Below are 16,500 nucleotides of genomic sequence, written 5' to 3'. Positions count from 1 at the left end.
TTAAAACTTGCTTCTCCAGGCCCAGGACAGTGTTCCAGGCAGTGCCTTGGGACACAGGAGATGTTTCCAGCCATCCAGTGTTGGTTCCCCCATTGCAAGCACATGGCATTGCTGAGGGGTTTGGGGCAGTGGGATACAGACAATCTGCCAGGCCTCCCCATACTTATATTTCAGCCATTGTGAGCAAAACCCTCTCTAAACAGGTTTTTTGGATGTCCAAACACTCCTCAGTTTGATATTTCTGAGTCTAAATCTTCACAAAACGAGTGTTTCTCAGCCCTAAAGCTCCCTAAAGCAGTTTTTTAGACCCCAAAATATCCCTAAATGGGTGTTTCTGAGCCAAAACTCTCCCTAAATTGTTCTTTCTTGGCTCAAAACATCTATAAATTGTTTTATTGTTTGGTTTGGGGGTTGTTTTTTCTTCAGTCCAAAGCTTGCTTAATTGGTGTTTCTGAGACTCAGAGCTCTCTAAATGTGAATTTCTGAGCCCAAAAGCTCCTGAAATTGGTATTCTGGAGCCCCAAGGCCCCCCAGATTGCTCTTTCTCAGCCTCAGATCTCCTGAAATCGCTGTTATTACCCCAAACCTCCAAAAGAGGAGTGTCTAAGCCACGAAGTTCCTGAAATTGGGGTTCCAGAGCCCCGAACCCCCTAACTCGTGCCACACGCCCCATTTGCCATCAGACCATGGGGTTGGCTCCCAGTGCTCCCAGTTCCCCCCCAGTGCCATTCCTGGTGCCCCGGGAGGCCCCAGGAGCAGGCAGGGGCCACTGGCTGTGCCCCCTCGCCCCAGCAGGGACCCCGGGGCTCTGCTGTTCCTCTCCCGCCCCAGGAGCCGCCCCCTGCTCGGAGCATTTTCGCTTTTGGTTTCCAGGGATTTCCGAGAAACTGGTGTACACCCGAGAACTGAGGTGCCAGGGGATAAAGGGCAGGGGTAGGTCCTGTAGGAGTGGGGTAGGGCAGGAGGAATATAAGCGTCAGGAGCCCCGCGGTGCTCCCTGCGGAGCCGCTTCGTCCCGACCTTCTTCCAGGTAAGTGCAGCCCCTCACTCCCACCCTTCCCCCCGTGGGGCTACTTCTGCTCCCGAAATTAGTGTTTCTGAGCCCAAAAGCTTCCCAAATCGCTGGTTTGGAGCTCCAAAGCTGCCTAAATGGGGGCTACTGAGCCCAAAATCTGCTTCACTTGGTCTTTTGGAGCCCAAAGGCTCTTTCATTCGCTCTTTCTGAGCTGAAAATATCCCCAAATCGCTCTCCCTGACCCAAAGCTCCTGATACCAGGATACTGGTACTCAGCTTTTCTGAGCCTCAAGCTCCCCAGATTGGGGTTTCTTAGGCCCAAGGTTCACTAAATTGGTGGTCTGGAGCACCAGGGCTCCCTAAATCCCTCTTTCTGAACCTACATGCTACTTGAATTGCTGCTTCAGGCCCCAAAAGATCCATAAATACTTGTTTCTGAGACCAAGAGCTCCCTAAATTGGAATTGGGTGAGCTCAAGAGCTCCCTAAATGAGACTTTCTGAGGCCAAAAGTTCCCTAAATGAGTGGTTTTGAGCCAAATGCTCCCGAAATTGGTGTTTTTCAACCCCAAATCTCCCTAAATCAGTGTTTGAGACACCAAAATCTCCCTAAATGGATGGTTCTGAGCCCCAAAGCTCCCTAAATCACTGCTTCTGAGATCAAAAGCTCCCAAACTTGCAGTATCTGAGACCAAAAGCTCCTGAGGGGTGGGGTTCTGAGCCCCTAAAAAAGCAGAAGTTGCTGGTTTTGAGCCCAGAAGTTCCCTACACCTTTTTTTCTGAGCCTCAAAGATCCCAAAATGGGTATTTCTGAATGCAGGAGCTCCCTAAATCGCTGTCACTCAGCCCAAAAGCTCCCCAGATGGGTGTGTAGTGAGTTGACTCTGACTGGGTGCCAGGCACCCACCAAAGCCACTTTATCACTGCCCTCCACACCTGGACAGGGGAGAGAAAATACAGCAAAAGCTTCATGGGTTGAGATAAGGACAGAGAGAGATCCCTCTCTGATTACATCATGGGCAAACCAGACTGGAATTGTGGAAATTAATTGAATTTATTACCAACAAAATCAGAGCAGGATAATGAGAGGTAAAAGAAATCTTACAAAAATCTTTCCCCCAAGCCCCCTCCATCCCAGACCCTCCCTCCTCCTCCTCAGTGGTTCAGGGAGACTGGAATGTAATCCCAAACATCACAGGCTGATCCTGCTGCTGCTCAGAGAGGAGTCAAAGTCCCTTCCCTGCTCCAAGGTGGGTCCCCCACAGGGCCACAGGTCTTTCCAGGAAAACCTCTTCCAGCGTGGGCTCCTCTCTCCAGGGATCCCCAGGCCCCTGCAGGGACTCTGCTCCAACACAGGCTTCCCACAGGACCACATCCTCCTTTTGGGGCATCCCCTGCTCTGGCGTGGGCTCCTCCTTGGGCTGCAGGGGAATCTCAGCCCTGGTGCCTGGAGCACCTCCTGCCCCTCCTTCTGCACTGCCCTGGGGGTCTGCAGAGCTGTTCCTCTGTTCTCACTCTGCTCTTCTCTGGCTGTAATTCCTCCTGCACAACTGATGGAGCCACTGGAATTGGCGGTGCCGGACATGGGGAAGCTTCTGGCAGCTGCTCACAGAACCCACCCCTGGAGCCCCCCGCTACCAAAACCTGGCCACATGAACCCAATAGAGGGGGTTTGGGAGCCCCAAAGCTCCCTGAATTGGTCCTTCTGGTCCAGATGCTCCCAAAATCAATGCTTTGAACAGCAAAAGCTCGTTAAATCACTGGCTCTGACCCTAAAAGCTCCCTAAATGTGTGTTTCCCAGGCCCAAAGCTTCCTTAATCAGGGTTCCTGAACAAGACCCTCTCTAAACAAGTTTTTTTGGAAGCCCAAAAATTCTTTGAATGGATATTCCTGAGCCCAGAATCTCCCAAAAGAGTGTTTCTCAGCTCCAAAGCTCCCTAAATTGGTGTTCTGGACCAAAAAATGTTTCTAAATGGGGGTTTCTGAGCCTAAATACTCCCTACATTGCTGATTCTGAGCTTAAAAGATCCCTCAATAAGGGCTTTTTAGGCACAGAAGCTCCTGAAATCAGTGTTCCAGAGCCCCAAAGTCCCTCAAATCAGTTTCTCAGCCCCAAAGCCCCCTAAATCATTCTTTCTGAGCCCCAGAGCTCCCCAAATTTGTCTTTCTGAGCCTTACAGCTCCCAAAATTAATGTTCCAGAGCCTTGAATCCCCCTAACTTAAGCCACATGGCCTGTTTGCCATCAGATCATGGGATTCAGGGGCTAAAAATTCCAGTGCAGCCCCAGAGCTCCCAGTATCGCTCACTGGTCCCCCCCAGTGCTCTCATTTCCCCCCCAGTGCTCCCAGTATGGCTCTCTGGCTCCCCCCAGTGCTCCCAGTATCACACACCAACCCTCCACTTTCCACTCCCAAGTCTCCTCTGGAGCACCATAGGGGAGTTTCCCACACCAGGGCCTGGATTTTGGAGCTCATCTCTAAGGGGGTGGGGGCAGGAGAAGACCCTGCCCAGCCCTTTGAGCTCTCAGCTCTGGAGCTTCGTGGTTTTCCTGCAGCTCTTCCCATTTTTCTCTTCTCCAGGTGAAGGTCCTGGGCCGTGACATGCCCGGGGAGCCTCGGCAGGGCAGCTCCTGGCAGAGGGTGTCCTTGGTCACAGCAGCTTCTGTGACCAAATACTCTGGAGCAGCCCAAGAGCTGGGTGGGAGGTAGGAGCTCTGGGAGTGAGGGGTTTTCATGGCACTGTGGAATGGTTTGGAAGGTTGTGCCTGAGTGCTGGTGGAGCACACATTGGGCACCAAAAAGGACTGCTGTGGTTTAAGCCCATCCAACAACTAAGGAGCACAGAGCTGCTCCCTCCCATCATCCCCACCCCTGTGATGGGAGAGGAGAATCAGGAGGAGGTAAAACTGGTGGGTTGAGATAAGAACAGTTTAATAATTGAAATAAAGTAAAATATAATAACAGTAATAACAACAATAGTAACAGCAATAACAGGAATGAAAAAGAAAAGTACTGAGAGGGATAAATGCCATGAAAAACCAGTGATGCACAAGGGAACTGCTCAGCACCCACTGACCGATGCCCAGCCCATCCCCGGGAGGCACCTCCCAGTCAACTCCCCCAGTTCATGTACTGGGCATGACGTTCTGGGCTCTGGAATATCCCTCTGGCCCATTCAGGTCACCTGTCCTGGCCGTGCTCCCTCCTGGTTTCTTGTGCAGCTCCTCCCGGGCAGATCATGGGCAACTGAAAGGTCCTTGACTTGGGGTGAGCACGACTGAGGCACAGCCGAGACTCGGCTGGGTCATCAATGTTATTCTCCTCCTAAATTCACACCAGGCAGGCTCGTCCCTGGCTCTCACAAAGCCCAGCAAAGGCCCTGGGGTGGATCATAGGGGAGCAGCAGGGCTCAGCCCTTGTTCCAGCAAACCCCAGGGAAGGCAAAGGCTTGGCAGTTCACAGCCTCCTGTCTCTCTTGGCTGCCCCCCCAGATCTTCTCAACTGCCTCCTCTTCTCTAGTCCTGTGCCCACCCCATAGATTTTGCTCCCCTTTTCCCTTGCATTGCAGAATGAACCCTGAGAAAAGGACCTGGGACAGAAGAGGCATGGGATTCCTGGAAGGAGCTGGTAAGAGCTGTGTTTCTTCTGTTTTGACAGTAATAGAAGGGGAAATAAGTCATCTAAAAACCCCAAGTATATCAGAGGTTTGAGCAGTATAAGGGATATGTGTGTCCCCAAAAAGCTCCTTCATGCATTCTTGAAATCTGGAGGGAAAAGTCCTAGTGAAGTTTCCTTTTTTCCTTTTTCTTTCCATGTGAACCCAGTGGGCAGAAATGGAGAGCTGGTGGCAGAGTGTCCTAAGAGATGTATTTGGGTTGATAAGTAGGTGTGCTGGATCCCATTCCTCTTGCCTGTGGTCATCTGAAAGTCTTTGAGAAGACAGGCCCAAATGAAAAGGCCAAGGGACAATGAAGGGCCCTGGGAGGTCCCTCTCCACTCGTGCAGTGTGGAGGAGGAGTGTCTCACACTTTGGGGTGTCTCTGTTCTGGGGGGACTGTGCTGAGGCACCTGTGTGGTGCCCGAATGCTGTGGCAGCCGAGGCAGGTTCTTGGCCAGGAGAGCCTGAGTGGCCTCGAAGGTCAGAGCCCCCCCAGCGCTGCTGTCGGGCTCTGGTGCACAGGACCTTGTGGTTCCAGGGCCAGCTGGGTGCTGTGTTCTGCCCCAGAACCTGCTCAATGCATTCCAGGAGTTCCTCAGGGAAAAGTCCTTGTTAAATGTCCTCTTTTTGTCTTTGTTTTATTTCCATGTGACCCTGATGCCCAGCTGCTACGGTTGGTTGGAAGCTGCTTGAGAAACTCACAGACGAGGCATTCGAGCGAGGAAGTGAGTGCTGATCCCATTCCTCTTGTCTGTGCTCATCCTTGGGAACCTCTGGGATGTGAGGGGTTATCCTTGAGAGAAGCAAAGCCAGTCAAGGTCTCTCCCCCGAGCACGTTACCTGCAGAACCCCTTCAGTGCACAGCAGGAGGCCTTTGGGGTGGGGTGACTTTGGTCAGAGGGACATCCCTCTCTGACCAGAGACACGTCCTGCTCTAGCAGAGGGTATCCCTGGCAATTGGTAAGGATTGAAAGGCATAACACAGCACTTCTGGGATTTCCTCTCCTTCCCTTGACCACTAAAGGAGGAATCTCCTCCTGGGCTTTCCTCCAGGCCCAAAAGGGAGAAGCCTTTGCGTGCAGGTGAGGGCCAGGACTTGCCCAGGCTACCTGGAAACTAAACCCTGCCGAACAAAGAGAAGAGACAAAGGCCTGTTGTGCATGAGGGCCCAGCACAGTGAGGCCAAATAGTCCCATCTGTCCATAAATCCCCACTTCCAAGGGCCTCCAGAAGTGCTTTGCTGTATTTCCCACCCCCGTGCAGGTGTCCAGGCCCCCAGGGTGCAGAGCTGCCCCGGCAGTGGCTTTGCCCAGCACAGCCTGGGCTCTGCTGGCTCCCATCCTGCCCAGGTTCTAAGGCAGCTCTTTGTCTGTCCCTGCTCTTTGCAGCTGGTATGGGGCAGGGCAATGTTCTTCCCTCAAGGAACACTTGGAAATCAGCAGGGCCTGGGCTCTCCCCCATGGCCAGGCCCTTGGGGAGTGAGGGGGCAGGGGGCTTCCTGTCAGTGCTCCTCCCCAGCAGCACAGGAGCTCCAAGCCCATGGTTCTGAGGGCTCACAGTGGTGCTGAGACTCCTTTCCAGAGACAAAAGCTGGAACAGAAAAGTCTCCATGTCCCAAGGAAGACTAGAGCTCCAGGAGAGAGACCAAGGCTCCTTCCCGGAGCAAATTCCTGGTGGGAAAGGATTTGATAAGCTGGGGAAGAGATCACTAATGGTGCCCACAGTGCATCAGCTTGGGAATTCCCCAGTCCTGTTTTTCAGGGATGACTGAGTTCTTTTCCAAGGCTGCTGAATTAGGAAGGATTCTCTAAAGAAAAAAGAAGTGTGGAGCAAACAAATCAGTAAACAGGCTGGACATGAGGGACCTGAGTCTGAGTTTCTTGTTCCCTCCCTGCATGAAGAAATAAGGCAAAAAAGTCCATTTCCAGGTTGCACCTTGAGTGCAAGGTTTAATTCCTCTGAAGTGAGTATTTCTCAGGAGGAGAGAGAAGTTGAAAAGACAACCTGCAGGAAGGCCTAAGGAGAGACCCTGAAGAAGAGACTTGAAAACAGAGGATTTGAGCATCCCCAGGGCAGATGGGTGGTCTCTCCTTCGAGGGGGCAGTGTCAGTCTCCCACTGACATCAGTCTTTTTTCACAGAAAAAGGATGGGAACCAGAGGCCTCAAAGCCCCAGGAATCATGGATGAAGGAGGACTTCCAGAAGTTCACGCGAGAAATGACAGCTATGCGTGAAGATCTCCAGAAAGGGCAGGAATACACAAATTGGCTTTTTCAGCTGCTCAGAGAAAACCTGAACAAGGAACAAGGTGAGCAGGGCCACTCCCAAGCACTTCCATCTCTCTGAACACCAAAGCTGCTCTACAGGCAAACCACTCTGAGAGCTCGTCCTGCACAGCTCCTCAAAGGGGCTGGAGAAGGACGGCCCTGACATGGGGCACAGCTTTTGTGCTGCCTGACCCTGAAACAGCTCCCTGCTGAAGTGTTCTCTGCAGGTGGTCATGGCCACACTTGTCTCCCTCATATCTGCCGAGAGTGTGTGCTGTGAGTTCTCTGATCCCCTGATCCTTGTTAAGGTTCCCCCCTTGCAGTCCTGTCAGCGTCTCTCTCCCTTTCCCCACTCCCCTTCTCCCACTCCCCACTCCTGGGGCCGTCTTGGGGCACATGTGATCCCAACCTTGTCTTCCTGTTGAAGATCCACAAGGAGACCCAGCTCCATGAGCACTGCAGGTGTCTCTGAGCACAGGGGCCTGTGCAGAACAGCTCTCCCTGAAGAGCTGGTGCTGGGAAGGGAAGGAGTCAGCTGGGGCACAGACACCCCAGTGGGCCTGCTGAGCCCCAGATGGTGCTCCTGGGCCTGGCTCAGGCAGGACACAGTGTGTGTTGGGGCACAGCCTGTTGCACCCCGGGCAGGGAAAGGGGAGACAAGATGGGCCTCACCTGCCTGGGGGTCCTGTTCTGTTTTGCCCCCTCCCTCCCCTGGTAACCAGGATAAATTGAAGAGCACAGACACCGACTTTAAAGAATAAGTGTATACGTTTCCTTTAGTGCAAGACAGTAAAGAATTACAAAAGAAGCAGTGGCTTATCAAAGGATACACTTAGCAATGCATCTAATCATTACTACAGAGAAAGTCTCGGAATGATTAAGAGACAGATACATCACCAGTTCCCCTAAGGAATCGTCATCATCCAGACCACACTTCAGCTGGGGAGCCCCGTGGCAGCAAAGGCCTGGAGAAGCCCTTCCCTGTCCCTGGGAAATCCTGTGCAGTGCATCCACTCGTAGGTGGGGCCTCCATCCTGGCTGTGAGAGTTCAGCTCATACAGTGTTAAACAAACCAGCTGAGTCACTCGATTGGGGCAGAAACACAATCTGCCTTTCTACCTCTGTTGGTGTTCCCCTTCGGCCTGGCCAGGGCCCAGAGGGAGACCAAGGGAGTAGATTTGGAGCATCCACTATTAAATGCTTCATGGCCTTGACTGGTCACTAAATACAGAACTTAGAGCTACATTGAAATCAAATTGAACCAGCTGCGACCATGTGAGGCCCTACTATTTTTCGTGACCTTGGCTGGAAAGAAAAGGCATATTCATAGCACATACAGGCCTTACTAATTCTTGATAACCTGCTGGGCTAACAAGCATAACTGTGTGTTCTTCAGGCAGTACTAAGGATTATATAGCATCTTGGTTAATAAGCAGATATAGGGCGAAATACAATACTAGGTAGGAGAGCTCATCTCACAGGTTAACTTTGGCTCAGGGCCGGATCTTCAGGCCCCAGCATTGCAGGTTCTTGCAGCAGCTGCAGGAGCAAATCTCTGGCAGTGAGCAGCCCAGAACAGTCCAGGGCAACCCCTTGACTTCCTGATGGCTCAGGGCACTGTGGCCTTAAAATGAAGCCTGTGACCCCCTTTTCAAAGCTGAAACCATATTTAATTGAGCTACAGAAAGCACCAATGAGAGGCTGAAAAGGGAGGAAAATGTGCTCCGAGTTTCTTGTTCCCTCCCTGCTAAAAGATAGAAGACAAAGGGAAAACCATTTCCAGATTGTACCTCCATCACAAAATTGAATTCCTGTGAGCTGAGGATTTCTGAGGGGGAGTGAGGAAGGAAAATATACACCCAGAGGAGAGTTCTAAGAAGATGAGCCTCTGGCAGGGAGCTTAAATCAGAGCCTTTGGGCATCCTTGTGTCAGAGAGCTGGTCTGCCTCTCAAGGAGGAAGCATCAGTGTTATGGTTCCAAAGCCAGGGCGTGGAGCTTTGTGATGAATATTCACCCCATCCCCTCATCCTATGGGGCGAGGGTTTGACAGGAAAAATCGGAGGACCAGAAGGGGAAGGGTGGCCATCCTCTTCCCCCTGGGCACTGGAGGGAGAGGCAGCCACTTTTCTCCAGCCTGGCTGCAGGTCACAGTCGCTGTGGGGGCTGCCACTGCCCAGACTGCACTGAGGGACCTTGGCAGCAGGAGCCCCTGTGAGTCCCAGCTGCTGCCTTGTGTGTTATCCCTGGCAGAGGCAAAGCCAGTCAAGGTCTCTCCCCCGAGCACGTTACCTGCAGAACCCCTTCAGTGCACAGCAGGAGGCCTTTGGGGTGGGGTGACTTTGGTCAGAGGGACGTCCCTCTCTGACCAGAGACACGTCCTGCTCTAGCAGAGGGTATCCCTGGCAATTGGTAAGGATTGAAAGGCATAACACAGCACTTCTGGGATTTCCTCTCCTTCCCTTGACCACTAAAGGAGGAATCTCCTCCTGGGCTTTCCTCCAGGCCCAAAAGGGAGAAGCCTTTGTGTGCAGGTGAGGGCCAGGACTTGCCCAGGCTACCTGGAAACTAAACCCTGCCGAACAAAGAGAAGAGACAAAGGCCTGTTGTGCATGAGGGCCCAGCACAGTGAGGTCAAATAGTCCCATCTGTCCATAAATTCCCACTTCCAAGGGCCTCCAGAAGTGCTTTGCTGTATTTCCCACCCCCGTGCAGGTGTCCAGGCCCCCAGGGTGCAGAGCTGCCCCGGCAGTGGCTTTGCCCAGCACAGCCTGGGCTCTGCTGGCTCCCATCCTGCCCAGGTTCTAAGGCAGCTCTTTGTCTGTCCCTGCTCTTTGCAGCTGGCATGGGGCAGGGCAATGTTCTTCCCTCAAGGAACACTTGGAAATCAGCAGGGCCTGGGCTCTCCCCCGGGGCCAGGCCCTTGGGGAGTGAGGGGGCAGGGGGCTTCCTGTCAGTGCTCCTCCCCAGCAGCACAGGAGCTCCAAGCCCATGGTTCTGAGGGCTCACAGTGGTGCTGAGACTCCTTTCCAGAGACAAAAGCTGGAACAGAAAAGTCTCCATGTCCCAAAGAAGACTGGAGCTCCAGGAGAGAGACCAAGGCTCCTTCCCGGAGCAAATTCCTGGTGGGAAAGGATTTGAAAGCTGGGGAAGAGATCACTAATGGTGCCCACAGTGCATCAGCTTGGGAATTCCCCAGTCCTGTTTTTCAGGGATGAGTGAGTTCTTTTCCAAGGCTGCTGAATTAGGAAGGATTCTCTAAAGAAAAAGAAGTGTGGAGCAAACAAATCAGTAAACAGGCTGGACATGAGGGACCTGAGTCTGAGTTTCTTGTTCCCTCCCTGCATGAAGAAATAAGGCAAAAAAGTCCATTTCCAGGTTGCACCTTGAGTGCAAGGTTTAATTCCTCTGAAGTGAGTATTTCTCAGGAGGAGAGTGAAGTTGAAAAGACAACCTGCAGGAAGGCCTAAGGAGAGCCCCTGAAGAAGAGACTTGAAAACAGAGGATTTGAGCATCCCCAGGGCAGATGGGTGGTCTCTCCTTCAAGGGGGCAGTGTCAGTCTCCCACTGACACCTGTCTATTTTTTCACAGGAAAGACAGAGGAGGAAAATCCCCCAAAGGCTCAGGGATCTGTGATGGAGGAGACCATTGTGCAGCTCTGCAAAGAAATGAAAGCTATGCGTGAAGATTTCCAGGAAGGGCTGGCATCCACAAAGCAGGATATTCAGCTGCTCAGAGAAGACCTGAACAAGGAACTAGGTGAGCAGGGCCACTCCCAAGCACTTCCATCTCTCTGAACACCAAAGCTGCTCTACAGGCAAACCACTCTGAGAGCTCGTCCTGCACAGCTCCTCAAAGGGGCTGGAGAAGGACGGCCCTGACATGGGGCACAGCTTTTGTGCTGCCTGACCTTGAAACAGCTCCATGCTGAAGTGTTCTCTGCAGGTGGTCATGGCCACACTTGTCTCCCTCATCTCTGCAGAGAGTGTGTGCTGTGAGTTCTCTGATCCCCTGATCCTTGTTAAGGTTCCCCCCTTGCAGTCCTGTCAGCGTCTCTCTCCCTTTCCCCACTCCCCTTCTCCCACTCCCCACTCCTGGGGCCGTCTTGGGGCACATGTGATCCCAACCTTGTCTTCCTGTTGAAGATCCACAAGGAGACCCAGCTCCATGAGCACTGCAGGTGTCTCTGAGCACAGGGGCCTGTGCAGAACAGCTCTCCCTGAAGAGCTGGTGCTGGGAAGGGAAGGAGTCAGCTGGGGCACAGACACCCCAGTGGGCCTGCTGAGCCCCAGATGGTGCTCCTGGGCCTGGCTCAGGCAGGACACAGTGTGTGTTGGGGCACAGCCTGTTGCACCCCGGGCAGGGAAAGGGGAGACAAGATGGGCCTCACCTGCCTGGGGGTCCTGTTCTTGCTGCAGGAGCAAATCTCTGGCAGTGAGCAGCCCAGAACAGTCCAGGGCAACCCCTTGACTTCCTGATGGCTCAGGGCACTGTGGCCTTAGGATGAAACCTGTGGCCCTCTTTTCAAAGCTGAAGCCATATTTAACTGAGCTACAGAAAGCACCAATGAGAGGCTGAAAAGGGAGGAAAATGTGCTCCGAGTTTCTTGTTCCCTCCCTGCTAAAGGACAGAGGGCAACGGGAAAACCATTTCCAGATTGTACCTCCATCACAAAATTGAATTCCTGTGAGTTGAGGATTTCGAGGGGGAGTGAGGAAGGAAAATATACACCCAGAGGAGAGCCCTGAGAAGAGACCCTCTGGCAGGGAGCTTAAATCAGAGCCTTTGGGCATCCTTGTGTCAGAGAGCTGGTCTGCCTCTCAAGGAGGAAGCATCAGTGTTATGGTTCCAAAGCCAGGGCGTGGAGCTTTGTGATGAATATTCACCCCATCCCCTCATCCTGGAGGGTGGGTCTTTGAGAACCTGTTTGCTATGGTTTGGTTTAATTTGTTTCTTTTCCCCTGCATGGTCCAGAGGGCAGGGCAGCCTCCCAATGTTTTGGCTTTGCTTGTGGCAACCATGTGGTAGCTGCCATTTGGGGCTTTTCTGTCCCGGGGTAGGGGGACTAGGAAACGATTTCTGCCTTTTCAGCTTAAACCATTTTCCCTTGGTTCTTTGGAGTTCCTGCTATTTCCTTTTTAAATTGTTGTTTTTGTACTTTTATCTCTTCATTATATGGAGAGGACATATTATATTATGTCCCTTCATTATTGGAGAGGAGTAGGGAGAGGTTGAAACAAAAGGGGAGTGACTTGTTTACAATCTCAATCCACCAGTAACTGTGCAAAGCCATCACAGTCAGTGACCCAGGATCATTGTTCTGCCTTCACAGATAGGAAAATGAAGAAAATGATGAGGGCCCAGGAATCCAAGATGGACAAGAAATTTCAGCAGCTCTGCCAAAGAATTCAAACTCTGGAACAAGAATTACACGGTAGGCAGGGGTCCAAAAAACACATCCTTCAGCTCCTCGGAGCAAAAATGGAGATGGAACAAGGTGAGCAGGGCCATTCCCAAGCACTTCCATCTCTCTGGATGCCAAAGCTGCTCTACAGGCAAACCACCCTGTGAGTTCGTCCTGCACAGCTCCTCAAAGGGGATGGAGAAGGACGGCCCTGACATGGGGAGAGGCCCAGAGAAGCTGCCTTCAGTCCTGGGAATCACCACCACAATCCATCCCGTGACTAAAGGCCACTTGTCTGGGCCTCTGCCCACGGGGAACAAACAGCTTTTGTGATCCGTGACACTGAAACAGCTCCATGCTGAAGTGTTCCCTGCAGGGGGTCAAGGCCCCTCTTCTCTCCCTTGTCTTTGAGGGCAGTGAGGACAGCTCTGACCCGATGGGTGCTAAAGGTGTCCACTGCCAGTCCTCCCACGCACTCACCTTCCTCATGACGGAGGGTTGTCTCCCATGGCCCACGGATGCTGTCTGCAGACGTGGAGGGGGATGATCCCTACCCCCCATCCTGCCCCCCAGGCCTTTGCCAAGGCCTCAGGAAGGCTCACAGGGCCTGGGCTCTTTCCCCAGCCCTGCTGCACTCAACCCATCCAAGCAATTCAAGGAACCTGGTCAGGAAGAAGGGCAGGCACCAGTCCAGGCTCAGGGCTGACCCTCTGGCAAGTAGCTGTGCAGAGAAGGCCCTGGGGGTTCTGGTGGACAGAGAGCTGGCCAAGGGTCAGCAATGGCCAAGAAGGCCCAAGGCTGCCTGGGCTGCCTTCGGAAGAGCTTTGCCAGCAGGCCAAGGGAGGAGCAGCCCTGGTGAGGCCCATCTGGAGTGCTGTGTCCAGTGCTGGGTTCCTCAGTACAAGGGAAACATGGAGCTCCTGCAGCGGGTCCAGCTGAGGCTGCAGAGATGATCAGGGGCTGGAGAGGCTGAGGGAGCTGGGCCTGTTTAGTCTGGAGAAGAGAAGTCTGAGAGGGGATGTCATCAGTGGACACAAGTGTTTGAAGGGTCAGGAGGATGGAGCCAGGCTCTTCTGGGTGGTGCTGAGTGATAGGATGGGAGGCAATGGGCAGAAAGGGAAACAAAGCAATTTCCACCTGAACACGAGGAAGAACTTCATTACTGTGAGGGTGACTCAGCACTGGGGCCAGTTCCTTGAGAGATTGTAGAGTCTCCTTCTTTGGAGATATTCAAAAGCCTCTGGAGGAGGTTCTGGCCACCCAGCTCCAGATGATCTCTGGAGGTCCCTTGCAACCTTCTCCTTGTCTGTGTTTCTGTGATTCTGTACAGGGCACGAGACATCTGAAAACACAGCTTTCAGAACCTACCAAGTCAGATGTAGCTGGATCTCTACCCAATTCCTGTGTGGGTTTAATTTTCACTTCCTCTTGGCTCTTTAATCTTTTGCAGGTGTGCTGATAGAAAGTGCATCAGAAGACGAGGCCATGATACAGATGCACAGACAACTCCTGAGCTGGTGAAGCATTGATCAACAAAATTAAAGTCTGGCTCTCATTACATTTCTCTTGAGCTTGGCCCCCCACCCCCTGCACTCCCTGGGCTTGCTGTGTTGGGAAGTGCTCGTGCTGCCGGAAGACTGAGATAATTGTTAGGGCTTTTCTCCCTCCTGTGAGCTGGTTCCTGCTGTGCCAGGGCAGATCCATCCACTGCCTGGTTTCAAACAAGTGAAAGCAACAGCAGCCAAAGTGCAACCCAGAGCAGAGCTGAATTACCCAGCGAGCTCTACACAAAATCTCAGGCAGAGTCCTGGGAATCCTGGATTTTAAGTGTTTTAACATTTTGCGTGTGTGAAGAATCTGGGATGTACAGCAGTGGGGGAACCATTTCACCTGGAGAATGAAGTGTTCAGTTGCAATCCTGATTTTTCTGTGACATGTTTACTACACTCGCATTACCTGTCTTCTTTCCTGCTTCTGTTTGTAGTTAATGTGCACAGCACAAGTGTAGAATTAGCATGTTCCTCCTGAGGCCGGGGCAACACCTGTCTTCCAAGGGTGCCTGTGCCCTGCGCAGGCAGAGGAGTTCCCTTAGAGTAAGAGAACCACCACTGTGCCCCGCTAGTTGGGCACCATCTGTCACAGTCGCAGGGGAGAGAAGCCGCGACAGCCGGGGGTTCGTGCAGAGTGGTAGCTCGAAGCTATTGCAGCCTTATTAGGGTGTGCCACCCCTATTTATAGGGTGGCAGGAGAAGGTTCCAGAAACCAGGGAGGAGCATAGGACAGGCAGGGACATGGACCAGTCAGAAGGGAAAGGAGGGAATAAGGGAGAAATAGGAGCCAATAAGGAAAACATCTGCAATGCAGCAGATTGCAGCCAGTCAGAAAATAGGTAATAAACATGAGGAGAAAACTGTGAAAACATTTGGCATAAACTGAGCTACAATACATTCGTAACTTTTGTTAACAATCCTGTTCAGTCCTAGTCTGTAAAACAGTCTCAGTCTTCATAACTGGACACTGAATGCCCAGAATCCACGTCCTCCTCTGTCGTCTCTTCAGCTCTGGTCTCTCACAGCTGCCTTCTCCACCTCGCAAACTTCTCTCTTTCCTCCTCCATGCTCCCCGCATCACCCCCTTCTTGTTTTCTATGATGATATTAGCTGAGACACTCCTTAATAACAAATTTTGAATGCAGATAATTATGCAAGGAACAAATGTCAAAATTGAAATAAAAGTAAATAAAGAAACAACAGCTATGGTTATCATCTTGTTCATCCAATTGGGTAAGCAGCAGCAGCGGGGGGGCCAAGGTCACCCCCTCTGCATTCTGTCTGGCCATCCCGGTCCAGCTTCTAAGGGATCAAAAGGTAAGGAAGGGGTCAATAAACTTCTACCTTAGACTTCTGGAGGGTGGACTTTGGCCTGTTCAGGACACTGAAATGGTTGAGACAGTCTCCTGCAAAACAGTCCTTAATAACAAAGAGGTCCAGGAAGGCTGGACATACTCTAAGAAGGAAATCTTGAAGGCCCAGGAGCAGCCTGTCCATGTGTGCTGCAAGATGAGCCAGCAGGGAAGACGACTGGCCTGGCTGAGCAGGGAACTTTTCTGGGACTGGGGGAATAAAAAGGGTTTATGACCTTTGGAAGAAGGGGCAGGCAGCTCAGGAAGAGTACAAGGATGTTGTTAGGCCATGTAGAGAGAAAATTAGAAAGGTAAAAGCTCAGCTAGAACTCAATCTGACTACTTCTGTAAAGGGTAATAGAAAGGGTTTATATAATACATCATCAACAAAAGGAGGGCACAGGAAAATCTCCATCCTTTATTGGACACCAGGGGAAACACTGTCACCAAGGATGAGGAAAAGGCCAAGGCATTTAATGCCTTCTTTGCCTCAGTCTTTAACAGAAAGGCCTGTTATCCTCAGGACAACCAGCCCCCTGAGCTGGTAGACAAGGACAGGGAGCAGAATGGACCCTCTGTAATCCAGGAGGAAGCAGCTGATGATCTGCTGAGCCACTGAGACACTCCCAAGTCTATGGGACCAGAAGGGATTCATCCAAGGGTGCTGAGGGAGCTGGAGGGAGAGCTCAGCAGAAACCCTCCACCATTTACCATCAGTCCTGGCTCACTAGGGAGGACCCGATGAGTGGAGGTGCTCATGTGATGCCCATCCACAAGAAGGGCCAGAAGGAGGATTGAAACAGGAGCCAGGCCTAGAAGAGTTAACTGAGATATCTTGGCCTGCTAAGAAACCCCTGTTTTACTGGAAGAACATTTTTGGAGCACTGGTTAATCTCATGTTCTGTTCTGCTCACTGGACCAAAGGCCTTATTATAGAAAGAATAGGAGTAGTACACACACAGTAATAAATTAGGTAACCCAGATGTTTGAATAAGATCTAGAAGGCCCAGAGCCAGGATTTTGCAAGCTTGAAGAATTCAGGTCACCTGACTGAAGAGGTCAAATTGAGGAAGACGTCCATGGCGACCACCAGAGGGATGAAGGCTTGAGGAGAAGCCCCCCACAGTAGAAGACTGGGCATGTCTGGAAAGACTCTGCCCAGAGACCAGCCTGCTTATTAATATGTATAATAAATGAGGTAACCCTGTATCTAAAGCGTATAAATTCGCTTAGTTTTGCACTTTCAAGTTGAGCA

The 16,500-nt window shown here is 52.0% G+C and overlaps 2 protein-coding genes across 3 annotated transcripts in view; both read left to right on the top strand.

The window, feature by feature from the left end:
- Positions 1–671: 671 nt before the first annotated feature.
- On the top strand, positions 672–14,887 carry LOC127461282 (uncharacterized). 2 transcript variants are annotated; one of them, XM_051768962.1, is made up of 7 exons: positions 672–1,030; positions 4,584–4,642; positions 5,339–5,398; positions 6,814–6,981; positions 10,531–10,698; positions 12,272–12,373; positions 13,794–14,887. In XM_051768962.1, the coding sequence occupies exons 1-7, from the start codon at positions 687–689 to the stop codon at positions 13,862–13,864; spliced, it is 972 nt and encodes a 323-aa protein (XP_051624922.1). In that variant the 5' UTR covers positions 672–686; the 3' UTR covers positions 13,865–14,887. The 2 variants fall into 2 exon arrangements, with proteins under 2 accessions (XP_051624922.1, XP_051624921.1); XM_051768961.1 differs by having other exon boundaries at positions 12,272–12,436.
- The window catches only part of LOC127461281 (uncharacterized), a 111,145-nt gene continuing 96,783 nt past the window's right edge, over positions 2,139–16,500 (top strand). Inside the window, exon 1 of the mRNA XM_051768959.1 lies at positions 2,139–2,238. The gene's annotated coding sequence lies outside the window, so the exon portion shown is untranslated. The remainder of the gene's footprint in view (positions 2,239–16,500) is intronic.

Source organism: Manacus candei, unplaced genomic scaffold (assembly GCF_025592945.1).
Source record: "Manacus candei isolate 608988 ecotype Guabito, Panama unplaced genomic scaffold, ASM2559294v1 h1tg000099l, whole genome shotgun sequence".
Lineage (NCBI taxonomy): Eukaryota > Metazoa > Chordata > Aves > Passeriformes > Pipridae > Manacus > Manacus candei.
Note: the sequence above shows the minus strand (reverse complement) of the source record. Positions and strands in the feature narration are given on the sequence as shown.